Source organism: Micromys minutus, assembly GCF_963924665.1.
Source record: "Micromys minutus genome assembly, chromosome: 2".
Lineage (NCBI taxonomy): Eukaryota > Metazoa > Chordata > Mammalia > Rodentia > Muridae > Micromys > Micromys minutus.
Window position 1 is genome coordinate 63,370,914 of NC_137971.1, and position 27,704 is coordinate 63,398,617.

General features: G+C 41.7%; 1 protein-coding gene across 1 annotated transcript; it reads left to right on the forward strand.

The window, feature by feature from the left end:
- MKI67 (marker of proliferation Ki-67) lies at positions 1–25,887 on the forward strand (the record flags this gene model as incomplete). Its single annotated transcript, XM_080912984.1, has 16 exons — positions 1–92; positions 1,784–1,862; positions 1,951–2,066; positions 4,633–4,699; positions 7,163–7,208; positions 7,583–8,542; positions 10,188–10,363; positions 11,182–11,443; positions 11,530–11,648; positions 11,750–11,921; positions 13,809–13,964; positions 14,646–15,593; positions 15,954–17,450; positions 19,395–21,817; positions 23,461–23,640; positions 25,816–25,887. The coding sequence occupies 16 exons, from the start codon at positions 1–3 to the stop codon at positions 25,885–25,887; spliced, it is 7,365 nt and encodes a 2,454-aa protein (XP_080769110.1).
- Positions 25,888–27,704: the final 1,817 nt, after the last annotated feature.

The window sequence follows — 27,704 nt, forward strand, 5'->3', positions numbered from 1 at the left end:
ATGGCGTCCTCGGCTCGCCTGGTCACCATCAAGCGGAGCGGCGAGGACGGCGCACACTTCCCGCTGAGCCTCAGCTCCTGCCTATTTGGAAGGTGAGTGCGTGCAGTGGCCGAGGTGACCCTGGGCTGCGACCCCGCGGCCCTGCTGTCCTTTGGGTTGACAGGGCTGTCCCTGTAGCGTGTTCGGAAGTCACGCTCATGCATTGGGAGCTTCCCAAATAGTTGCGAGGCAGCCGGCTGTGGCTCTGGATGTTTCTGGAAACACGAATAGGGGAGAGCCCTGCTCCGGCGCTCTGGGAGAATTCTCCCTTTCTGTCCCCCTTCTGCCGGATGACAACCTTCCCTGAGGCCTTCTAGGCAGTTGCTTGCGTTGCCACTTTCGCAATCTTTGATCTTTATGGTACTTTCTGCCACTTTTGAAATGTTACCTGAGGTGCTTTAAAGAGAGCTTGTCTTCTCTAACACCATGCAAGTTGGTGACTAGGTTTCAGATTTTTGTTTGTCTCCCAGTAGACTAAAATTCCAGGGCAAGAGCTGCCGAGTTAGTGATTACATTCCCAAGGTCCCATATGGCACCTGACACTTAAGATTAGTCAGTGTGCCATACAGGGTGAGTGTCCAGTAGGAAGTTGGAGTTCAGATAAGAATGGTAATTCTCAGACATTTGGTAAAGTCTGGTGACAGATTTTCATGTCACCCTGAGAGGTGTCTGCCACTAGTATTGCTAGTGAGAAAGGACGGAGACTTGGTGTATTTGACAGCGAGCAGGAATTATCTGGTCCAGAATAACTGTGCTGTTCTGTATAGTATGGATTGTGGTGACATATGGTCCCTCTGCCTGGTGTTTTGATACCCAAAGCCTCTATTTTCTTGGCAGTAAGGAAGCTGTAAGACTAAGGAACTTTCTATAGTTATTGTTTTAAAAAAAAAGAACGTAAATATTCTTGTCACAAGTGTCATTCGTTTTGATTATTCTGCAGTATTAAATATTATTTTTAACAAGTTTAAAAAATTTAAAAGCAGTTTGCATGTGGTTGTGTGGTATTTGTAGTAAGAGATATGCCTAGACTTCAGAGGTTCATAGGAAAACAGACAGTATATAGAATATGTTCTGGCTTTTAATGTTCACAATGGAGCTGTCAGTGAAACTCCTGGTTTGTGGCTGGGTTAGAATCGACCCTTCTGTGCTGCACCACCACAGTGCTAGCTTTCTAAAAAGACATTCTAATCTAGATACTGTTTGTGATTTAGGGTTTGTATTGTGAGGACATCTGAGTCTGTCAACCCTCACATGGATTAACTGTGCCACACATACAAGTGCCACACAACTGTAGCTGAGTAGCAACACAGGTGCTGGTATAGACCTCTCTGCATATGAAGAAACTGAGGCATTGCTTACCCACAGCACATTTCATGCTAGTACCTTCCTTGTTCTTAAACACCCATATTGTTATAAACACATTAGAAAGTTCTCCTAAACTGACAGAAAGTTCTCTTGATTTGACCTGTAGTTAAAACTACTTGTATGACAATTAACTGGTTGTGTGTTCTAGTATTTTCTAATGTAGTTATTTTGAAGTACCAGAAGTCTCAGGGCTCGTCTATGGCTTCTTTGGCAGTACTTGTGAACGTTGTTTGCACTGCCTATGATACCTTGTCAGCCCTAGTGTCATTGCACTTACAGTCTAAACACACTAGTCAAATTCTGTTGACATTTTGAAAATTTGAGCATTTCTTCTTTTTTTAGTGGCATACCCTCACAAATCCCCCTTTTTTGTATTAAGGAGTATTGAATGTGACATTCGTATCCAGCTGCCTGTCGTGTCAAAAAACCATTGCAAAATTGAAGTCAAAGAGAAGGAGGTAAGTTGGCTTTGGAAAGCAACTCTTAAAGCTTTTGAGGTTGACTTGAAGCACGTCCTTAGTGTTTGCCTCTCCTCTCTCCTTGTAGGCAATATTATATAATTTCAGTTCCACCAATCCAACGCAAGTAAATGGGGCTACTATAGATGAGCCAGTGCAGCTGAGACATGGAGACATAATAACAATCATTGACCGCTCCTTTAGGTGGGTGAAAACTGGGTTAATTCTGAACACTGTGCTTTCCTTGTTCACACACAAGTACCACCATTGTTGATCCTTCTTTGGTGTTGATGGAAGTTGGAAATGTCTCACAGGGTGTGTGTGTGTGTGTGTGAGCACACTCAAGTGTGCAGTGCTTGGACCTGTATGGAGAATAGAGGATAACCTTAGGTGTGGTCCTGAGGATTTGGGTCAGTTTTTCTCTCCTTTTTTGAAACAGGGTCTCGAACTGGCCTAGGATTCACCAAGTAGATTAGATTGGCTAGACAGCCAAGCCAGGTGTCCCATCATTGCTTTCCTGGTGTTGTTGATGGCACACCTTAAAGTTCCTAGCTCCTAGTCCCTTAGAGAGTATGTTTGGCCCTTAAAGCACAGTTTTGTTAAACTGAGGCAATTGAGCTTTCTCTTAACCCGGGACTGGGAAAGATAAGCACACAGGGGAACAAGGGCACTGAGGGGAAGTGCTGTGAAGAGGCAGGAAGAGGGCTGCCAGTTCAGGAGGCCCAGAGGAACCATTCCTACAGATGCTTTGGACTTGGACTTCCAGCCAGAACTGTGAGCAGCAAATTTCTGTTATTTAAGGTACTCCGTCTGTGTTTTAATTGTGGGCGTTCTAGCTGACTAATACACCACAGCCAAGTAACAAGGGAAACTTCTACACCTTTGTGTGTGTGTGTGTGTGTGTGTTCTCTAATCACAACTTTTTCTCTTAGTAAGCCACTGTGGTGGCTGTAAGAGCGGTATTTTTGGACTCTTGCCACCTGTTTGTGGGTGTTATTAGTAGCATTTTAATAAGCGTGTTGCTGTGTTTTTCTTTTAACCCGGCTAGCTCCCAAATAATTGAGACTGGACTATTATATTTATTTAACAAGCTTTAAGGGTGCAACAACTGAGCAATATTACTCTATTTTAATTCTCTATACTAATCTGACTACCTCCCAAGTCAAAATCCCAGTGGTATTTGCATTGTAGTACGTATTGACTGAACTCTCTGGGTTTCTGGTGTTTCTCATGATGCCTCTTAGACTCTCAGGTTGCCTAATCCTCACCTGTCCCTTCTTTCTCCCCTCCCCCCTTCCCCTATCTTTCCTCCCCTGGCTGGATGGAAGCCCAGCCCTATTCTCTCCCCTTCTCAGTCACTAGCTGATAAGCTAGCATTGTTGACTAATCAAAGCATAATTGGAGAACAATGCTTACACAACACAGAGGCAGGAGATTCTTAGAATAAGGTTTGCAACCAGAAATGGGGGCACAGAAATCAGCATTGGAATAATACAACGATAATCTTTACACAGGGCACAATAACATTACACCTATATGTGGGACTCTAAATACTATCATTAGCATAAAATTTTATGTGTTTGTGTCTGACTAATGTTATTGTGTGTGTGGTTTATAGCATGTTGGATGTCTTTGGCTTGTTTTTTCTCACAGTGTAGGTATTTCATTAACATAGCACAGTATATATGTGTGTGTGTATATATATATATATATACATATGTAAATAAAAATACATATGTATAGTAACATGTAAGAGTATTCACAATTTATTCATTCTTGATTGAGAATTTGAGTGATTTCAAGTAGAAATCTGTCAAGACTTTCTTTGTGATCAAATGCCCTCCCCCATTTCCTGTATTTGAAAATGGTATTCTATCACTACTGAATGCAGTGTTGTATCTGTAAACCTGTTAAATTCTCTATTTTTAATAATTTTATTATTTCCATGCTTAATAGTCTAAGAGACATCCTGAAATCATTCATTGAGGATTTGCTTTTTTTTTTTAAATTTATTTTTCCTATTACATTTTGTTTTGTATTTTTTGATACACCCTGATAATGGTTGTGGACTCCTGGACCTAATTCTAAATTTTTTGTCATTTGAAATATCTCTTACTTGTAGTCACATCTTTTGCCTTAGTGATTCCTTTGGGTGATAAATATAAATACATTAATTTGTTATGCTTATATAGTATAGCTTTCAATTCTATAATTCTTAAGGCTTTTGTTATATCTAGAGACCTGATGTTGCATGGTTTAACTTAAATAGACTTTTTTTTAGATATAATATGTTAATGGATTTGCGTTTAAATCTTTATAAAATGAACTTTACCTCTTTGAACAACTTGAAGGACTAGATTTTGATTGACTAGACGCTTTGAAAGAGAGCTGGTTTAGCACTGTGATAGCTTGAAGAAAGGTTTCAGATGCTACCTGCTTCAGATCTTACATAGACAACATCTAAATTCAAGTTAAGCCACTTCCCTGAGGTACCAAAGTTTGTGTTGTCCACAGTAAAGGATCTCAGCTATGAATTGATCACCAAGATCTGTTGTGATTCTAGTGCCGTCTTACTATGTACTGTCCTTGAGAGAGTGAAGAGAGTGGTCATAATTCTGGAATGTAGCTTTGTAATTTTCCTTTATATAAGTTTTTAGTATTAGAAACCTTTATGTAAGCTAAGATTCTGAGCAAAGCCTAGAGTTTGATTTAGTTTGATACAACACTTGAATCTGGATGTTCACATTTTTCACCTGACTCTGCACTGAAGGTATGAAGATGGAAGCCGTGAGGATGAAAGCAGGTCAGCAGAGTTTCCAGGAAAGTCACTGGGAAAGGTGAGGGAAATACTCAGGTTTGACCTTCTTGTGTCCTGATGGGAACTAATACTTTTAACAAGTGATTTATCACTTTTAAACTGGTGACCAGGAATGGCTTTCTGATTATAGCAGAAAAATTTAAGTAATATGATAGGAGAATAAGTTGACCATAAGCACAGTAAAGTAACTGAAAACCATATTTCTTTTTGCTGTTCAAAAACAGAGTGCTAGCTTGGTTTTACACTCTACTATCCTGTCTTGTGATCTTACAAGCCCATGTTAGAATAGCCTGAATATATAGAAACTGTATGAAAAATAAAAAAAATTTATAAAAAGGAAGGTCATGACTGCTAGGTGTGGTAGAGAAGGCTTATTATAGATTGGAGAACATGGATAGAAACAGTCATCTGGGATTATACTGAGGGAACATGGCCTTGAGGTGGGCCATATGAGGGGGAGGGGAAAGAAGAGAAGAACCACTGATCAAGAGGGGCAGCCTGGGTCAAGAGACTGGCTAGCCAAGATGGTTGAGTTATATAGAGGCCAGAGGAGCTGGGGGAGGGCATGCCAGCCAGGAGACAAGTTAGCATGTGACAACCATCGTCCACTTGGATATGTTAATGGGTACCTCAGTTGGCCATTTGTCCCAGGTTTGAGACCTAACAAGTTAGAGACATCTGATGAGTTATTTTGTCTCCTATTCCTTGTTCCTGTCAGTTTCTGTATGTCTAAAGTAATTACATTGTGTGTACTGAAAAAGCTTCCTAGTTAAGTGAGTCTAGTGCTTCTCAGGTGAGGGGATCCTGTCATTTGACAGTATCAGCCACTGGTATCATTTACTAAAGTACAATTCTGTACACAAGGTTAGAGGCTCGGTGGGATTTAGTAACTTTAGGGTAAGTCCTAAGAGTCTTTGTCTCTCCTTTTAGAATGGTAGTCAAGCATGTACCATGAAGTAGCTGCAGTAATCCTTGGATTAGGAGCTTTAGGGTTTATCTACATTTAACAACAGGCACTCTTCCTTCAAGATTTAAATCTTTAAATAGTCATATCCATATTAAATATTGCCTCATCTTTAAGGAGCCCAGCACTCTTCGACCTCTGGTGGAAGCTAGTTTTTGAGGTATCCCACCCATTAGTCACCATTTAACCTGTTAATAGGTGCAAGAAAATATTCATAGTTGTAGATCTCTGGGATAGATAAGTATGACTTAATAGTCAATAAACTATTTGGTTATTAGTCTATAATAAAATTAAGCATTAAAATTCAATACAAATAAGTGTGATTAATAGGATTGATAGTAATTAATAGGAATTTTATGCCCTTTAATATAATCATGCAAAAATTACAGGACTGGGAATATATAAAATGCTTCTTCTGTAAGCATATGCACCTGAGTTTGATCCCCTAGAACCCATGTAAAACACTTTTGGGTATGGTAGCATATACCTGTAATTCCAGTCACTGAGAAGGCTGAGACTGGAGGGTGCCTGGTGTTTGGTGGCCAGCTAATTTAGACAAATTGGTGAGGTTCAGGTTTAGTTCCCTGTCCCTAGAAATAAGATGATAAGCATCTGAGAGAGATATTCAACATCAATTTTGCACACAAAACACATATTTTTCACCTCCAGAATAGTTCCATATTCTTTAATATGTATACACTGTCTATTGGTTCAGAGCATGTTGAATTTGATGTGCAAGCTCTGAAGTTAGAGTGCACATTGTTGTGCTGTCCTGGTTCTTAACTCCCTGTTCTCTGCTACACAACAAATACCTGCTAGGGATAAGAGAACAGGTGCTATCGGAACTGCAGTTTGGCACATTCCGAGTCCATTTCTGCTAAAACTTATGTTATCTATGGTTTGTGCCTGTGGTGAGTGAACAGACGGAAGAACTTATTTTTAATTTTGCTTCTTCCTTCATGTGATGTTGAAAGAAGTTCTAGAAAACTTACTGGGAGACAGAGGCCTGGAGAGAGGGCTCAGTGGTTAATAGCACTGACTGCTTTTCCAGAGTTTCTGAGTTGAATTACCAGCAATAACATGGTGGCTCACAACCATCTGTAATGGGATCTGATGCCATCTTGTGTGTCTGAAGACAGCAACAGTGTACTCATAAATAAATCTTTAAAGAAAAAGTTTGCTGCTCTTCTAGAGGACCCAAGTTCAGTTCCTGGCACCCTCATTGGGCAGCTCATAATCACCTGGAGTTACCTACACAAATGTGTCTAGATACATGCACATATACAAACATACAAAAATAAACCTTAAAGGAAAGAAAAGGAAGTTCTAAGTCAGCTAAGAAGTGCTAAAGTCATGACCACCAGCTTTCAAGTCACATGGCTGTATTTCTCAAGCTTCTAAATGTCATAAAGAAGCAATTTGACAAAGAATGTAATAAATGAAAAGTTTTTATTTTGTTTAAAAATGACCACACTAAATGAGGCACTTAAATTCCTATTCTTATCTTTTGATGTGTAGGAACCACCGCGGCGAGCCTCAAGAGATAGCTCCTGTGCTGATCCTGGTTGGTATTGGTTGGGTTCTATACTGGTACCCTTAGCATCAGGCTGCTATGACAGTGGCAAGGGTGAGATCATGGGAAAATACTAAACCAAATCAGAGAGTTGGGTAATTTGTTTCCTAGTGCTTGCTTTTTTAATTACCCAGTTAATCTTGAGCTGTTTAGTGGGATATATTACATCACTGGTTATTCAAAGCTAATGTGCTTTATCAAAATGAAAATAGCATAGTAAGAAAATTGTAAGGAATTAGTTAATTTGTGAGCTAAACGAAAAGCTGGGATCCAAGGCAATTTAAAATATGGTGCAAGATTCCAGAAATTTTAAATCACTGAGAAAATGTTGAACTTCTGTTTCTTATTTCATATTTATGGCCAAGATGGGAAAGGTCAAGATACCAAAGCTTCAAGAATGACTGCTTCAAGAAGATCTTTTGTGCATGCCAAGGGGCTCTCTGCAGTTAGTCCTGCCTCAGATGGCTCAAAGGACAGTGTTACCCAAGATTCAGCAGGGCATGTAGAAGAACACAGTCGCAAAAATACAGGAGAGCACACTTCTGGGGATCTCTTTAAGACGTCCAGGGCTACAGGGAGAAGTTATAGGGAACTGAAGTCTTCTGCACAGAGCCTTAGCAATATCAACAAAAATGAATCTCCCTTCGAGAAACTTTATCAATCAATGAAGGAAGAGTTGGATGTAAAATCACAAAAATCTTGTAGAAAATCAGAACCCCAATCTGACCATGCAGCAGAAGAATCATGTGAGACACAGCTGTCGGTGTCACGAAAGGCAAGACCAAAGTCTAGTGGAAGCATTCCTGTTACAGCAACCCCTTCACCCAAAGTAGGAAAGATCTTGACTGCAACACAGAGTGGTGGTATGGGGCCTGTTCAGACTTCCACAGAGACAGCCAAAATGAAGACCCCTGTGCGCAAGTCACAGCAGCTTAAGGATGAAGACTCTAGTGTTACTGGCAGAAGAAATTCTGTGAATCAAGATGAAAGTGAATGTGCCCAGGCAGTTCATAAAATAGTCACTCCTGGGAAACTGGTAACTAGAAATCAGACTGTGGTGAAAGTGAGGGATGTTGCCAACCCTGCTAATACACCAGAAAATTCCTCTTCCAAAAAGAGAAGAAGTATGCCTACAAAGGTAGAGGTTCCATCTGCAGAGACACAAAAGCGGCTCTCTTTAACTCAGTGCATTGCTCCAGCTGAAAAGAAAAGTCCCAAGGATTCCTTCAGCAAGCCTGAGAAACTGGCCACAGCAGCTGAACAGACGTGCTCAGAGATACATGGTCTTAGTTCCGTTGATATCAGCAACTTTAGTGATTCCATCAGTAAGTTATTTAATGTGTATCTGTATGATGGGCTAGTGAAGTGTTTGTTTAGTGTGACTAGCTGTGTGCTAAAGAACCCACTAAGTACTCTGATACAGTAAGAGGCAAGCTTTATCTGATATATGGGCACTGAAGACTTTGCCATTTATTGAAGCGTAATAGAGGAGGTGCAACTGGTTCGGGAGGGAGCCATATCACAGAAACTACTTCAGGAAAAACTGTTTTTTTTTTTTTTTTTTTTTTCTTTTACAAAATAAGGGGTATAATCATAATAGCTTTTTTGAATACCAATTATATCTTATGGGATTAGTTCTTGGGACTAAATCATGGTCAGTCCTTTGATCCATCAATGAACAATAGTAGCTTCTGGGTGTTCAAATTCTGTTCTCGGTCTCCCTCTTTCTTTTCTTTCTTTCTTTCTTTCTTTCTTTCTTTCTTTCTTTCTTGATTTCTTTCTTTCTCTTTCTTCCTTCCTTCCTTCCTTCCTTCCTTCCTTCCTTCCTTTCTTTCTTTCTGTGTGCGTGTTTTGTTTTTCAAGACAGAGTTTCTCTGTAGCCTTGGCTGTCCTGGAACTAGTTCTATAGACCAGGCTGGCCTCTGTCTCCCAAGTGCTGGGGTTAAAGGTGTGTGCCACCATTACTTGGTTTGTTCTCAGTTTCTTACTAGCACTTTATTGTAGACACTGAACTGGACTCAAGTTTCTACAATAGTCAAGTTCTGCATGCTTCCAAAGCATCAACATTTATTTTTTATTTTTGTATATGTGGGAAAGGGAACATAAGCATTTGCCATGGTGCTCACGCAGGAGTCTAAGGACAACTTGTAGGGGTCAGTTCTCTCCTTCCACCATGTGCCATCTTGGTTCCAGGGATTGACCTCAGGTCCCTAGGCTTGACAGCAAAGCACCCTTACCTGTTGGGCCATCTCACTACCTATAGAAAGCTTTCTCTTTATCTCTCTTTACAAACATGAAATGACCACCCAAGGCTACATCTTGAGCAGCCTCCTACTTGTTTCATGCTGGCTTAAAAGAAAGGAAAGCTCCCCAGGCTCCAATGCAAATAACCTTTATATCAGGCATAGCTTCTGTTGGTGACCTATTGGTATGGCTTTTTGTCAGTGACACTTGCACCCATCAGCTAGTGTTTGGTTGTGCCTCACAGTGAAGTGCCAGTCCTGGACAAGGAGTTTCTGTAGACTATTCAGGAAGTTGTATAATGGGCTTGGGTTGCATGAACTTCCACAAGCACAACCTGAGATATTTTGTTGCAGTTTACTCATAAGGTAGATCTGGGTCTGGCCCCTGTATGTGTGTCTTTTATCAAATTCCCCACTGGTCAGGTTCTGCCTCTGCTGGAGAGTGACACCTGCTGCTGTGGGCAGATAACTTTCTTAAGCTAAGTCACATGCAATTTTCAGTTTTAAGGAGAACCTTCATTCTCTCCAGCTGAGTGAAATGCATCTGGTTTCTCTTGAGATCTTTTAGGAAGTCCTGAGGCTGCTCTGGTTTCAGTTTTATGAATAAAGGTACCATATTTCAGTGCCTTTGAAATGTGCTACTTTTTCATGCTATTTTGATATAAAGCCTAAGTCCTGGCATGGCGTTTACATTGCTCTTTTCATGTGTTTGCATTCCTTACTTCAGACAAGAGTGAGGCAGTGCCTTTGAAGAGAAGACGTGTATCCTTTGGTGGTCATCTAAGACCTGAATTATTTGATGAAAACTTGCCTCCTAATACACCACTCAAAAGAGGAGAAACACCAACCAAGAGGAAGTCTCTTGGCATTCATAGTCCAGCTGTCTTGAAGAAAATCATCAAGGTTAGTTGGACAGTCAACATTGTGTTTGTACCTAATATTTTACAGATGGTTCACATTCCATCTAAAACTAGGCAGAGATAAAAGGTAACTGAGATCTTATTTCTCTACCACTTGTCTCATGCCCAGTAACAACCATATGGGCTCGCAGGTAGTTCTGGGAGGTGAGGCGGGACACTGGGCACTTTCCCTTAGAAGACCCTGACACATACAGGGCTATATGATTCCCTGGGGCACACTCGCATATTTTAAAAGAATCCGAGGACAGCAGCACTTAAGACCACAGGATTGCTTTGTTTTTTTGTTTTGTTTTGTTTTGTTTTTTTTTGGGGGGGGGCGCAGTACAAATGCATTGAGACTGAGGAGGAGGAAAAACTTGGTAAAGCATCTGTCTTCTGCATATGTAGCTCCTTAGGCTTTTAGCCCTTTGTCGCCATTCTGTTGCTTTTCCTTGGTGTGGCTCAGTTTCTTAAAAGGGCCCTGGAAAGCTTTAGTCTTTTAGTACCTAAAAGACTTGGAAGCATACCTAATACCTTTGTACCTTGTCCCACCTCCCAGAAGTGACCCCAGGGCTGGTGTTGGTAATGCCTTCTTCCACTGAGTAGTGTCTCTGTCTCTACCAGAAATAGACTCCACTGGTGCATATGTTCCCTTCCTCTGCTTAGGACAACTGACCCCTTTCTTTCTTATCCTTGAAAGATAGAGCCACTGGTGTTTTAGGATTTAAAAACTACATGGCTTGTTATAAAGGTTTTTAATAGGCTTCACAGAGATGTTAACCTCCTTAGTCAGGTTTTTCATAATTGGTTCTGCCTTGTCAGGAACAGCCTCAGTCTCCAGGGAAACAAGAGTCTCTTGGAATAACTCCACCAAGGACAAATGATCAGAAACAAAGATCAGGCAGGACTTCACTTGCTTCCAGTGGAAACAAGTTCTTCTCTGAGACAGACGTTCCCAAGAAAGCAGGTAGGAAGAGCGGCAACCTGCCTGCGAAGAGAGCATCCATCAGCAGAAGTCAGCATGGCATTCTACAGATGATTTGCTCCAAAAGAAGGAGTGGTGCTTCTGAAGCCAATCTGATTGGTTAGTGCTATTTTGGGGAGAAGGAGTTCAAATTCAACTTTCTTATGTTGGGTTTTAAAAAGTTCACCGTCTTTTTCTTTTGACAGTTGCAAAATCATGGGCTGATGTGGTAAAACTTGGCGTGAAACAAACACAAATGAAAGTTGTGAAACAAGTCCCTCAAAAGCAGACTAGCAAAAGACAAAGAAGACCCAGTACTCCAAAGGTACAGAGCTTCAGCCATAAACTGCTTTTATTTTCAGTTGTCTTAGGCATGTATTGATTGTTCATGCTGTGATCTTTTATCTGTCTTGCTTTTGTCTGCAGAAACCTACAAGCAGCCTTCATAATCAATTTACTACAGGCCATGCAAACTCGCCCTGCACCATTGTAATAGGGAGAGCACAGATGGAAAAAGTAAGCATGCCTGCCCGACCCTACAGAATGCTGAACAATTTGATGCTAAACCAAAAAGTGGACTTTAGTGAAGATCTGTCAGGTAAATGTCACATTTACAAGGCCTATAGTCACAGTCTTCTTGATCTTTCCGTTTGACTTTCTTGATGCTTTTTTCCTCCATCCCATGCCCCCTCTTACAACCTTAGAACCCCAGCTGGGAGCCCAGTAGCAGTGAATGACTACAGAGTAACCCATCAGGCCAGATTTCTGGTGTCATTGAAAGATGAAGTTATTGGGAGTAGAGGACAGGTCTCAGTCAATTTGGGGGAAGCTGTATTCTACAGGATGCAGGGATGGATGTCTCAAGTGCATGGCCTCTGGTGAGCAGTATGTGAACAGAAAATGGAAAGGTGCATTGTGGTGTGAGGATGATGGGTGTTACTCTTTTTTGGGCAGTTGCACTGATGGCTGTCCCAGGGAATAAGTTGATTTAGAGCAATACTAATGCTTCTCTAAGATTCACTTTTTTTTCCCCTAGGGAACTTAACTGCTTTCTGAGAGGAAGCTCTGTAAAAAAGGTTTTTCTGAGCTATTGATAATAGCTTTAATAATTGTTTTCACTGTCCTGAGTATCAGTGAAGGTGTAACTGGCTGGCTTAGACTTACTCTCAAGAAAGCAGATTTGTTTCATGTCACTCAATATGTGATAGTTTCTGGAAGAAAATTACGATTTGAACTGAGTAGGTAGAATCTTATTTTTATTTATTGCAGATTAGGGATTGAAAATGACCAAATACTTCAGAGTATAATGAAATTACTCCTAAAAGAACTGCATTTTGGATTAATTCATTTATCTTTATAAAAATAACAAAAGATAAAAACAAAAAATGAATCAAGTGTATGTATGTGATTGTAAATTGAGAACTATATATATATATGTGTACACACACACACACACACACACACACACACACATATATATATATATATATTCAAAAACTCAAAGGTAAATAAGATTTTAAATCTGAGACAGTGAATTGTCTTGAGTGTTTCTTCCTTCACTCATTCTTGGAATTTAGACAATTCTCATCTCTTGGTGTAGGCAGCTCCAATATACACACTTTTTTTTTCTTGAGATAGTTTTACTACTCAGGTTAACTTAAAACATAAAGAGATCTGCCTGCCCCTACTTTCTTGGGGCTACCATGCCTGACCTGGCAGCTTTCATTTTAAAGCATTAGAAGATAAACCCTTCAAGTAACCAAGTAAGGCCCGAAAGGCTATGGAAGGAGACTTACTGAATAAGCTAGTGTTGCTAGACACTTCAACAGTTTCCAGACCCATTCTGTAGTGATTGCGAGGAAGTTCTCATTCTGTGAAGTCAACAAGTCAGAAGCATGGCACATGAGCTTTTCAGGAAGCTTAATCATACATATGGAGTTATGTTACTACGGCCTTTTTGATGTTAAAGTGTGTGTGTGTGTGTGTGTGTGTGTGTGTGTGTGTGTGTGTGTGTGTGTGTGTGTGCGTGTGCATGCGTGTTCTTGATAGGACTGGAAATGGTCAGTGTTTTGTCAGTATTCCAAACTGTATAAACATACTATTTGTACTTAGGATTTAGATCTGAGAAATCTAAGACTTCTTGAGGACATAACAAGGCTTCTCGGTCATGGATTTCCAGATATCAATATTGTAGGGAGATGTACCCATGCCTACCTATTGTCCCCTTGTTGGGGCTTATATTTTGGGAAGTAGTTTAGAAAATTACAGAGGTCAACTAAATCACTGGATTTTCTTTCCCATAGGAGAGACTTAGAAATTGGATATATGTGGCTTTTTAAAATTAATTTTTTGAGTATATTAACAAAAGTTATTTTAATGAGATGATGTATACCTGGAATCTGAAAGCTTCTTTGTCATCTACATTGTTTTGCATGAGGAATGAGATAATAATGTAAGCCATGTTTCTAATATTTTCCTTTATCAGGATTAACTGAAATGTTCAAGACTCCAGTGAAGGACAGGCAGCAGCAGACAACTGACATGGGCTCCATTCTTTCCAAGTCAGAGGATTTGTCTGAAGGACAGTTACAAGTAACTAACTCAGGAGACACGCCCCTGCCCATCACCTCAGAGATTTTGGGTTTGTCTTTTTTGCTGTTAAACTTTAGAATGAAGACTTAAAGATAGCTTTTTTCTTTATATACAATACTAGGTTCATTCTCTACAGTAGCTTTTCCTGGTAAAATGCCATTTCCACCATCTCTGTTCTGTTTTCAAGCAGTTTTTGCAATTTTTCTGAACGTTAATCACTGACCTAGCTTGGTAGGTGGTATTATTCACTCATACGTCTAAATGATGTCCCTATACTTTTGGCTTCTTTGTTATAAGGGGATAGAGGTACAAACAGTACACTTGTGCTTCCATATATATGTATAGATTACACTAAATACATAAAAAATTTGATTTGGACCCTAGGTATGCACAACAGAACCTTTTACTTCATTACTGAATCAAGATAATAACTGTTTCAAATGTTTCAGAGCAAAAGTTGCCTGTATTTCAGGTACATGTCACACATCTTGGCATGCTTTAGAAGACCCTTCTTAGGATTCTTTACAATGGCTCTTCCCTGTTACCAAGTAACACTTACATTTAATAGATCTTAAATAGGTCAGGGTTGAGAAAATCTAGTAACTGCTTGGTAGAAAAAAAAAAGCTAAATTATTTGTTCTTAATATTCTTCCTAAAGATAAAATGCTAAGCTGGTATTAGGTGGTAAAAATGATACTTTTTTTTATGTACATATTTTTGTTTCTCATAGAAGAGAAAATGCTCTCCAGTACTCAGAGTGCAGGAAAGCAGCAATCTGATAGATATTCTGCAAGTCCTACCTTAAGACGACGGAGCATCAAACATGAAAACACAATGGAAACTCCTAAGAATGTCTATAACATTACACACCTTGAGAAGAAGACTCTAGACTCTGAGACAGAGCCTCTAAAGACAGCATCCAGTATGAGCAAGTTAAGGAGATCTAGAGAGCTCAGACATACCCTTGTTGAAAATCTGAATGAAGAAACAGAAGCAGTCCTTACTGACAGCATCACTGGAAGACATTTAAGGAAGATATCTCAAGGAAAAGAAGTAGATCAAGAGGTGCAGGACAGTGAAAATTCTTCACAAAGATGCAAAGAAAATGGTGAATTAAATGAAGGCTCAGAAAAGACATCCACTAGGAGATCAAGTATCAGGAAACAGAAGCCAACAAAAGACTTAGGAAGTCAGATTGTCATCCAAACAGCAAACTGTTCTGAGGAACTACTTAGTCAAGAACAAGGAACCATACAAAACCTAGAGGAATCCATGCACATGCAAAACACATCAACAAAAATTAAAGTTCAGTGCAAATCCCCACAACCCACAACAGAGAACATCAAAACAAGCATAAAGTCACTGACCAGCACATCTGGGAGTAAAGTAGAAATGAAGGAAGAACTTTCTGCCCTGACAAAGTTTACACATATGTCAGGGGAAACCAGGCATACTCTCAAAGTTCTAGGACTTGAGCATGGGGATATCAAAACTTTGAAGCAATCTGAAAATGAAATGCTGGCCACGATAGTAACTGGACACAATAGGCCTTTAGAAATAGCAAAGAAAAAGGCTCAGCCCCTGGAAGACCTGGCTGATTTCAAGGAGCTCTTTCTATCACCAGTCCCTGGTGACAAAATAGCCAAAATGCCTAGCAAATCTCCACTCACAGAACCAGGCAGAACCCGAACAAGCACAGTGAGAGTCTCCAAGACAAAGCTCAGTAAGGAGGATGTGAGAGAAGTTTCTTCAACACTTGGGAAACGAACAAAGTCACCAGGCAGAGCAGCAAGAACACCAGGACCAGTGCAGAAAGCAGATGACACCCCGACCTTCATAGAAACTCCGAAGCAGAAACTGGACTTCACAGGAAATTCAACAGGACATAAGAGAAAGTCACAAACACCTAATAGGACTCAGCCCCTAAAAGACCAGGATGGCTTCCAAAAACTCTTCCAAACACCTGCTGGTGTCAGTGACTCAGTGACTGTTGAGGAGAGTGCAGAGATGTCTTTGGAATCTTCACAACAACAACCAGTCAGAACCCCAGCAAGCACAAAGAGAGTCTCCAAAACAGGGCTCAGTAAGGTGGATGTGAGAGAAGTTTCTTCAACACTTGGGAAACGAACAAAGTCACCAGGCAGAGCTGCAAGTGCACCAGGACTGGGCCATGAAGAAGATGACACCATGGCCTTCATGGAAACTCCAAAGCAGAAACTAGATTTTACAGGTAATTCAGTTGGTAGCAGTAGAAGGTCACGGACATCTAAGAACAGGTCTCAGTCCCTGGAAAATCTGGATGGCTTCCAAGAACTCTTCCAAACACCTGCTGGTGTCAGTGACTCAGTGACTGTTGAGGAAAGTGCAAAGATGTCTTTGGAGTCTTCACAACAACAACCAGTCAGAACCCCAGCAAGCACAAAGAGAGTCTCCAAGACCGGGCTCAGTAAGGAGGATGTGAGAGAAGTTCCTTCAACACTTGGGAAACAAACAAAGTCACCAGGCAGAGCAGCAAGCTCACCAGCACCAGTGCAGGAAGAAGATGACATCGAATCCTCCATGGAAACCCCAAAGCAAAAACTGGATTTCATAGGAAATTCAACAGGACATAAGAGAAGTTCACGGACACCTAAAAGTAGGGCTCAGCCCGTAGAAGACCAGGATGGGATCCAAGAACTCTTCCAAACACCTGCTGGTGTCAGTGACTCAGTGACTGTTAAAGAGAGTGCAGAGATGTCTTTGGAATCTTCACAACAACAACCAGTCAGAACCCCAGCCAGCACAAAGAGAGTCTCCAAGACAGGGCTCAGTAAGGAGGATGTGAGAGAAGTTCGTTCAACACTTGGGAAAGGAAAAAAATCACCAGGCAGAGCTGCAAGTGCACCAGGACTGGGCCATGAAGAAGATGACACAACGGCCTTCATGGAAACTCCAAAGCAGAAACTAGATTTTACAGGTAATTCAGTTGGTAGCAGTAGAAGGTCACGGACATCTAAGAACAGGTCTCAGTCCCTGGAAAACCTGGATGGCTTCCAAGAACTCTTCCAAACACCTGCTGGTGTCAGTGACTCAGTGACTGTTGAGGAAAGTGCAAAGATGTCTTTGGAGTCTTCACAACAACAACCAGTCAGAACCCCAGCCAGCACAAAGAGAGTCTCCAAGACCGGGCTCAGTAAGGAGGATGTGAGAGAAGTTCCTTCAACACTTGGGAAACGAACAAAGTCACCAGGCAGAGCAGCAAGCTCACCAGCACCAGTGCAGGAAGAAGATGACATCGAATCCTCCATGGAAACCCCAAAGCAAAAACTGGATTTCATAGGAAATTCAACAGGACATAAGAGAAGGTCACAGACACCTAAGAATAGGGCTCAGCCCCTAGAAGACCAGGATGGGATCCAAGAACTCTTCCAAACACCTGCTGGTATCAGTGACTCAGTGACTGTTGAGGAGAGTGTAGAGATGTCTTTGGAATCTTCACAACAACAACCAGTCACAACCCCAGCCAGCACAAAGAGAGTCTCCAAGACAGGGCTCAGTAAGGATGTGAGAGAAGTTCCGTCAACACTTGGGAAACAAACAAAGTCACCAGGCAGAGCAGCAAGCACACAAGCATTAGTCCATGCAGAAGATGACACCATGGCCTTCATGGAAACTCCAAAGCAGAAACTAGATTTTACAGGTAATTCAGCTGGTAGCAGTAGAAGGTCACGGACATCTAAGAACAGGTCTCAGTCCCTGGAAAACCTGGATGGCTTCCAAGAACTCTTCCAAACACCTGCTGGTGTCAGTGACTCAGTGACTGTTGAGGAAAGTGCAAAGATGTCTTTGGAGTCTTCACAACAACAACCAGTCAGAACCCCAGCAAGCACAAAGAGAGTCTCCAAGACAGGGCTCAGTAAGGAGGATGTGAGAGAAGTTTCTTCAACACTTGGGAAACGAACAAAGTCACCAGGCAGAGCAGCAAGCTCACCAGCACCAGTGCAGGAAGAAGATGACATCGAATCCTCCATGGAAACCCCAAAGCAAAAACTGGATTTCATAGGAAATTCAACAGGACATAAGAGAAGGATACAGACACCTAAGAATAGGGCTCAGCCCCTAGAAGACCAGGATGGGATCCAAGAACTCTTCCAAACACCTGCTGGTATCAGTGACTCAGTGACTGTTGAGGAGAGTGTAGAGATGTCTTTGGAATCTTCACAACAACAACCAGTCACAACCCCAGCCAGCACAAAGAGAGTCTCCAAGACAGGGCTCAGTAAGGATGTGAGAGAAGTTTCTTTAACACTTAGGAAACGAACAAAGTCACCAGGCAGAGCAGCAAGTTTACCAGCACCAGTGCAGGAAGAAGATGACATCGAATGCTCCATGGAAACCCCAAAGCAAAAACTGGAGCTTGCATGGCATTTATTAGGGAGTAGGAGAAGGTCACAGACACCTAAGAACAGGACTCAGCCCCTAGAAGACCTGGATGGTTTCCAAGAACTCTTCCAAACACCTGCTGGTGTCAGTGACTCAGTGACTGTTGAGGAGAGTGCAAAGATGTCTTTGGAATCTTCACAACAACAACCAGTCAGAACCCCAGCAAGCAGAAAGAGAGTCTCCAAGACAGGGCTCAGTAAGGATGTGAGAGAAGTTCCTTCAACACTTGGGAAAAGAACAAAGTCACCAGGCAGAGCAGCAAGCTCACCAGCACTAGTCCATGAAGAAAATGACACCACAGCTTTCATGGAAACTCCAAAGCAGAAACTGGAGCTTGCAGGAAGTTTAGTAGGGAGTAGGAGAAGCTCATGGACATCTAAGAACAGGTCTCAGCCCCTAGAAGACCTAGATGGCTTTCAAGAACTCTTCCAAACACCTGCTGGTGTCAGTGACTCAGTGACTGTTGAGGAAAGTGCAAAGATGTCTTTGAAATCTTCACAACAACAACCAGTCAGAACCCCAGCAAGCAGAAAGAGAGTCTCCAAGACAGGGCTCAGTAAGGTGGATGTGAGAGAAGTTCCTTCAACACCTGGGAAAGAAACAAAATCACCAGGCAGAGCAGCAAGAGCACCAGCACTAGTCCATGAAGATGACACCATAGCCTTTATGGAAACTCCAAAGCAGAAACTTGAGTCTACAGGAGAGTTAACAGGACTTTGGAAACAGTCCAGAACACCTAAAGCAAAGGCCCAATGTTTAGAAGACATCACTAGTTTCCAGGAGCTATTCCAAACACCAGAGCACTCTGATAGCCCATTAGCTGTTGGCAAAACCAAAAACATATCTTTTAATTCTTCACAACCAAAGAGTGTCATAATCCCAAAGAGCATAGAGCGACAGTCTAGGGCAAGTATGAGTAAAATGGATGTTAAAGAAGAATTTTTAGAGGAACACCTCCAATTAGAAGAAGGCATTGATACACTTCAAGTACCCAACAACAACAACAAAGTCATTAGATCATCTAGGAAAGCTACTAAGCGTAAATTGGATCCAACAGCTAGATTGCCTGGCAGCAAGAGGATGCGACGTTCCTCAAAGGATAACACACCATTCCTGGAAGACAGGAGTGGCTTCCAACAGCTTTTCCAAATGCCCGTCTATGCTAAGGACTCTTTGAACATTGAAACCTCAACAATGCTTACAAAATCACCGCAGTCAGGACTAGTTGGAACCCAAATCCACAGAAAGAGTATGCCCAAGATCTGCCTGAGAAAAGTGGATATGACAGAAGAACTTTCAATTCTCTGGAACCAGTCACCAGGCACAGCCCCCACAGCACCAGTGCAGGAGAACAATGGGATCAAATCTACTATGGAGACTCCAAAGGGATCACTGCAAACTGCAGTGAATGTAACTGGGCTTACCAGACAGCCACAAACACCTAAGGAAAAAGTCCAACCCCTGGAAGATTATGGTGGTTTCCAAGAACTCTTCCAAACACCACCCTTCAGCTCTGATCCATTAATTGGTACCAAAAGAAAAAGAATGTCTTTAAAATCACAATCAGGACATATCAAGACCCCAGCAAGCACAAAGACACTGTCCAATACGAGTCTCATGAAAGTAGATGAGCTAGAACTTTCCATACATGAGAAACAAACACAGTCACCAGGCAGAGCAGCAAGAACACCAGCACCAATGCAGGAAGATGACACCATGGCCATCATGGAAACTCCAAAGCAGAAAGTGGATTTTGTAGAAAATTCAACAGGACATAAGAGAAGGTCACAGACACCTAAGAACAGGGCTCAACCCCTAGAAGACCTAGATGGCTTCCAAGAACTCTTCCAAACACCTGCTGATGTCAGTGACTCAGTGACTGTTGAGGAAAGTGCAAAGATGTCTTTGGAGTCTTCACAACAACAACCAGTCAGAACCCCAGCAAGCACAAAGAGAGTCTCCAAAACAGGGCTCAGTAAGGAGGATGTGAGAGAAGTTCCTTCAACACTTGGGAAACGAACAAAGTCACCAGGCAGAGCAGCAAGCTCACCAGCACCAGTGCAGGAAGAAGATGACATCGAATCCTCCATGGAAACCCCAAAGCAAAAACTGGATTTCATAGGAAATTCAACAGGACATAAGAGAAGGTCACAGACACCTAAGAATAGGGCTCAGCCCCTAGAAGACCTGGATGGCTTCCAAGAACTCTTCCAAACACCTGCTGGTGTCAGTGACTCAGTGACTGTTGAGGAGAGTGCAGAGATGTCTTTGGAATCTTCACAACAACCAGTTAGAACCCCAGCAAGCACAAAGAGAGTCTCCAAGACAGGGCTCAGTAAGGTGAATAAGCCTATGTATGTATCACAGAAAGTTGTTCACACACCCAAACTTTCAGAAGATCATGGCAAAGGGACCAAAGATGTGAAGATATCATCAGCTCCAATATTGGACCCAGCAGTACATGTCACTCGGGGCAAGAGGGAACAAGGGTTATGTAAGAAAAGGTCCGAGTCCCCAGAGGACCTATTTGGCTTTCAGGAGCTTTTCCAAATATCAGGCCATAAGAAGGACCCTGTGACATTGGACAATCTTCCTAAAATGCCCAGTAGGTCTCCACCACCAGAGCCAATAGACACTTTAATAACCTCACGGAGACATCCCAGAACTCGTATGAGGAAAGTTAATGTGAAAAATGAACTGTCAGAAGACAGAATGCATTCACAAATGTCAGAGGAAATTGTGGATTTATCTAGAGTACCAGAAGGTGAAGACAAAGTCATTAAAACAAGGAAGCAATCGGTAAAGCGGAAATTAGACACAGCAGTCAATGTCCCTGGCAGCAAGAGGCCAAGAATTGCAGGAACAGAAAATCCACAGACACTAGAGCATCTTCCTATCTTCCAAGAGCTCTGCCAAGCTCCAAGCTTGGTAATGGACTCAGAAACTGTTGAGAAAACCACTAAGATGCCTGGCAAATCTCCAGAACCTGTGGATACAACTTCAGAAACACAGCCAAGAAGAAGACCTAGGAGACTGGGTGTGACTGAAGAGCCCAAACCACAAAGAAAGACTACAAGAGTGTTAAGGCAAACCAGAAACACACACAAAGAGCCCGTAGGTGTCGATGAGTTTAAGGGATCTTCAACACAGAAACAAGACCCAGTCATAAGTTTAGCTGTCAGGAGGAACCAACCAAGGACAGTTAAGAAGACCCAACCCTTGGAAGAACTGGCTAGTTTCCAAGAGGAAACTGCCACAAGAATGTCTTGCAAATCTCCACAACCAGAAGAGAAGACAACCGTAGCAGACTTAAGGAAGCAGCTTAGAATACAACTATTCAAAGTGGGTGTAAAAGAAGAGCCCACAGCACAGCGAAAGCAACCAGCCAGAGAAACCAGGAACACACTAAAAGAGCCTGTGGGTGACAGTATAAATGTTGAAGAGCTTAAGAAGTCTACAAAACGGAAAATTGATCCAGAAGTAAGTGTGCCTGTCAGCAAGAGGCCCCAAAGGGTACCCAAGGCAAAGGCACAGACCCTAGAATTGGCTGGTCTCAAAGGACCAATTCAAACCCTAGGTCACACTGAGGAGTCAGCAAGTGATAAAGGACCTACACAGGTGCCCTGTAATTCTCTACAACCAGAGCAAGTTGATAGCCCCCAAATGTCATCAAGACGTTCCAGAACAAGACATGGAAAAGTAAAGGCAGATGAAGAGCCTTCAGCAGTAAGAAAGACAGTGCCAACATCAAGGCAAACTATGCGATCCCACAAGGTCCGTGAAAATGATGAAAATAGTACCCAACCTTCAAAGGTGCCTGTAAAGCAGACATTAGACACAGTAGCCGAAGTAGCTGGCAGCAGGAGGCAGCTAAGGACACGTAAGGATGGAGTTCAACCTCTTGAAGTCCTGGGTGACTCCAAAGAAATAACCCAAATATCAGACCACTCTGAGAAACTAAGACATGGCACTAATATCCTTAAGAGCACTCTTCAGCAAAAGCCAGACTCAGCAAAACCTCTGAGAACATGTCGAAGAGTGCTGAGGGCCTCTAACGAGGACCCCAAGGAAGTGTTGGTGGATACCAGTAACCTCGCAGCATTACAAAGCAAAAGCAACTCTTTCCAGTCCCCCCAAAAGTCTGCAAGAGATAGAAGCATTTTGAAAACCAGGGCTTCGCGTTCTGTAACACCAAAGCAGGAAGCAACAGATGAGAAGCCTGTACATAAGAAACAAAGGGCTGCTCCTACCAAGAGGCATGTATCACCTGAGCCTGTGAAGATGAAACACCCGAGAATCATGTCAAACAAACTTGGAAGTGTGGAAGAGCAGATTAGCACCATTAAGAAAACAGAAGAAATGGAAGCCAAAAAAGAAAACCCTGTCGCTCCAGATCAGGTGATGTGGGTGGACATAGTGTTTGTCAGAGAGGGTGTGTTTTGATGCAGTTGTGTGTGTATAGCTGGGAGTTTGTTGACATACAAATATTCATTTCCTTACAGTTTTATTTATTACCATTAATAGCTGTAGCTAGTGATCCCTTGGGGATTTGCACAAGGAATAGACTAACTCCTAAATGTTTTCCTCTCTGGAAAAGAGCTGATCAAAAAGTGGCTGTAGTTGCTCTCAGGAAGTGAATGAATTGAATGTATCTTTAGTTTGAAGAGTTAATCAGAACACAGGTGGTCAGTGTAGCTCTGTGTATGTGGCAGTATTCTATTAAGGACTTGGGTGCTAAGGTTTATATATGCTTGAGAAGGAATGAATCAGGGAGGTCATCATGGCATTCCTCAAAAACTGCAGGGCCTTGTACCTTAGTATCTTTAAAGGACCAGCAGTTCATTTACTGCCTTTATAATGGGCATTCTTCAGTAGTATGAACTAGAGTGGTTTTGATGTGTATTATGATTGATATGACATCCTGAATTTATAATTTATTAGTAGAGATTATTAGTTTTCCATAGGAACAGAGTACCAAGGCATTGCCTTGAATATCATAGATGACTCTTAGTAAATTAATCAATATAAAATTTGTGACTTTCTTTTTTTATATTTTTGCTTTTATTTTTCTGATGGATCTTTTAGATTTAACTAATCTTGTGGCTGTTTTCTCATTTCCTTAGAAAACACCCCAGAGCTCTAGGAACCAAAAGAAAACCAATGAAAAACAGCCAAGATCCAAGTTTGATATATCTGCAGAGAAGGTTGCGATAAAGAAAAACGAGAAGACTATGAGGACCTCCCAGGAGACAGAGCTGCAGAATACAGATAACAGAGCCAAGAAGTCTTCATCTCGGGGCAAAGTCAGTGGGGAAAGAACGTGCTTGAGGTCTAGAAAACAGACTGAGATTCCCAAGCCTTGTGAAGCAGAAGAGAAAACAAACAAATCAGGTGCAGAAAGGTTGATAAAGACTCAGAAAGAGAAAGGAATCTCTGGAGATTCAGATGTCAGGTGTTTGAGATCCAGAAAAACTAGAGTCACTTTGGATAGTGAACCTAAGCCAAGAGTAATTCGAGGTGCCACGAAAGATACAAAAACTTCAAAGAAGGTAAAGGCCCTTGCTGTCTTATATTTTATGAGACCCAGAACATTCTAACATTTATACCCAGATTGCAAAGGCAAATAAGGATATGTTAGCAGCTCCTGCCATGCTAGTGGGAGAAGCACTGTTTTCAGAGGAGTTAGGCATGATTCCTAAGACTCACATGACTCCAGTGCTAGGGGATCTGATGTTCTCATCTGACCTCCTTAAGCACCAAGTAGGCATGGGGTGCAAATACATAGGTGAAGGCAAATAATATAAAATTGAAAGGAATAGATCTGATTTTAAAAATAAATAAAAAGGCAGAATAAGTCCAGGATCATCTGTCTCCTAAGCACATAAATGGAAGTTGGTAAAGTCTACTCAGTAGGAAGTGTTTCAGCACTCTAAGCTCACACTAGCTAAGCTAGAAGACTAAATGCTCATGTGTTGTCTGTGCTCTGTATCTTCCCAATGGCATTCTTACAGTAAGCAGTAGTCTAGGAAAAATTAAAGATAAGGTGGAAATGACACATATGTGCTCTTAGCATACAAGTTGAACCTAACAGTGATTGTCCTCTATCTGTGGGAAGTTTGCCTAGGATACTTAAGTTTTTATCTAGGCCACATTCAATTTTTCTGAACGATGTTTTCTAATTAATCAATTATGTACAGTGATGGAGAACTTTTGTGAAAGAGCACAGAGTCTTAAGTTTTAAAAACTAAGTAAGAAACCAGTTAGGAAGAAACAACCTTAAGGTAAGCATTGAAAAGTAATTTCTAACTTTAATTTTTCTTTTCAAAAACACTGTTTGTTTCTTAATGTATATTGTGTGTTCTGCTGTATGTATGTATGTGTCTATGTGTTATGTACCATGTAACTGTCTGCAGAGGTCAGTCAGAAGAGGGCATCTGATTCCCTGGATGGTTGTGAGCCACCATGGGAATTAAATTTAGGTCTTCTGTAAGTGCAGAAAGTACCCCTAGACACCAAGCCATCTCTCCAGCTCCTCAAAGTTAATTTATAGATGAGAGAGACCTGACACCTATTAAGGACAAGGGGTTCCTCTAGTTGAGCTGGTCACAAAAATTGTTCCTTTATATTATTTAGGAGTTGTGTTTTTCTTCCCAAACAGGATGAAGACATTGTATATACCAAGAAGTTAAGAACAAGAAGTCAAAAGTGAAACTATGTAGCAAAGACATTTAAGAAGGAGAAATAAATTTGGCTTAGTGATAAATTCCAGTGTGGTTTTTACCTCCAGTGTAAAGGTGAACTGTAAATAACACTGCTCGTTTTTAAGGAAGGAAGCTTTGAGCTTTCCTGGTCATACTCTCTTCAAACTCCAATGGAAATCATGAAGATCACCAGGGATCTCAGAGCAATAACAGTTTAAATGTCTGGGGTTAAGCAGGCCCTTTGTCTTACCCAATAAAGCTTTGTGAAATTCACTGCCTCCTATGGCCTCTGAGCAGCTGTGGCTGCTTGTATCACTGTCACAACAGAAGGGAGGGAGGTGTTCCTCCACTCACTAGACATTAGTTATGCAGTTATATCAGTAGTGCTTACGCAGGATAACTGATGGAGCATTTGGTTTGTAGACTATGACCATTAGACATTGATACATGTCAGCATGATCCTTTGGGCCTTTGACCTTTGATAGAAACATCTGACAAGGGTGGCTGATGAGCTCACCTTCAGTGGCACAGGTTGCTATGTTAAAGAGTAGTTGGTGCCTATGCTTTTCATTGGGCATCTGTATTGAACAAGTTGGCTGCCTTGCTTATGGAACCTTTGCTGTTGGATAGTATGCCGCTCTAGTCTCCTAGCTTCTGCTTTTACTATGTGCTTTTTCTGGCCTTTTGCCTGGCAGCATGAGGCCATCCTGGTGTCTGGTATGAGATGATTATCTTCCAGTTCTCACTCTAACCCTAGACTCCTCCTTTCTGTTTCAGACCATAGACATAATGTATTGGCACTATGCGTTTGCAAATGCAACTTTGTACCAGTGTTGGAAGAGAGGCTAGAGTGTACCCTGGTCAGCCATTGCCCTAATCTTCACTGCTCTATCCCCTGTCTGAGATATAGCTGAGTATACAGGTGAAAAACATTGAGTGAAGGCAGGGATTTAGCATTTTGGGTGAGTCTGGGAGTTCTGTGATTTCATCTACCTCAGGAACTCTGTAATCAAGGAATATTCATTAGGGGACAATTGAAGCTTCAGAGGGTGGGTGACTGGGGCTGGCAAAAGGGATTGTGCACATCAGAAGGCACAGGAAGGGATAACCTTTGTTACCTGTTAGAGGGTGTGAGGCATGAAAGTGCCCTTAATTGGCTTGAATCCTAAAGTCAAAGTCTTAGAAGTAACAGGAGCCTTGGCTATGAATTGTTCTGATGTGGAATCAGAAATGTCACATGTATGTGGGAAATTGTAGTCAACTGCATGCTAGTTGAATGAAGCACAGCAATGAGGGGAAAGCCTGTTACAGGAAATTCTGCCTGAGCTATGTCAGCACATTTTCTCACTGAGGTAGCTAATACTTCAAGAGCGTAAAAGGGTTAGGGGCTGGATTAGAAAAGTTCAGTCAGGACTGAGGCAATGGCTCAGTGAAGCAGCTGCTATGCATGCAAAAAGCAAGAGCAGATTAGCAGAAACTATATTAGAGCTGGGCCTGGTGACATAGGTCTGTAACCCCAGCACTGGATATGAAGACAGGTGAGTTTCTGAAGCTTGCTAGCCAGCCACGCTAGGCAAAGTGGATCCAATAGAAAGATGTCCCAAATCAACATTACACTTCCACATCTGTCTGCTTGCATGGGCTGATGTATACATGCACACATGTGCAGCCATCATTCTATGGTGTTACCATTGCTCAAGACATTCATAGAATATATCCTTTATCTTTGTGTGAACATCTGAGAAAGACCTATTTTGTTGGCTGATTGTAACAAATATCTACCCATTCCTAAGTGTTTAGCTATGGTCTCTAGCAATGTCAGTTTCCCAGCTGAAAGCATGATGGGAGATTCCCAAGAAAGGGATGCTGTATTTTTTGCCTCCTAGATCCACTGTGACTCTTCCTGTTTTGTTGTTACTTGCTCCTGCCCCTCTCACAAACAACTACTGCTTTCTCTGCTGGGAACTTGACCCACCCCTGCATTTTGTCAGTATTATTCATTGGAATGTTGAGTTTAACTCCAAAAAAATTTCCTGGCCTCTTCAGCCACTGTCCCAGGTTGGGGCAGGTCCTTAGTTGTCCGCAGCATCTAGGCACCTAGTAAGAATCAGCATCCTAAGTGCAATTTTCAGCTCCTTGACTAAACTGATTCAGTTTAATAGCATGTAATCCCAGCTTGCCTGCTCATTGAAATGTGACTTAGGGCAAATCTTTTTCACTTTAACAGGCAGTTTTCTGGTCTATAGAATGATGTTCTCAGCACTCCATCTCAGGGTAGTTCGGATTAACAGAATACTGATTGTAGCTCTTGTAGTTTAGCAGTTGCTAAAGTCGATCATCTTTAGAGGACCTATACCTCCAAGCTGTGTTATGAGAGGTTTCTCCACTGAAAAGGTAGAAGGAAAATTTGGAACACCAAAGTCTCAGCACTAGGTTTTATGCTATGTCCTGAACAGAGAAACTCTAGGCCAGGAATAATAGAAAAGATTACACCTCTTAATCAACTAATTTTTCAGCCCCAGCCAGTCATCCATTGTTCCAGTAAAAGTTTGTTTTAGTGGTGCTGGACTAATGTTAATCATAACATATTTCAATCCTAGCTGACCAGAAACTACATAGTCTTAATTGAAAATATACAAACAGCCCTGGTAGTCTTTGCTTCCCTC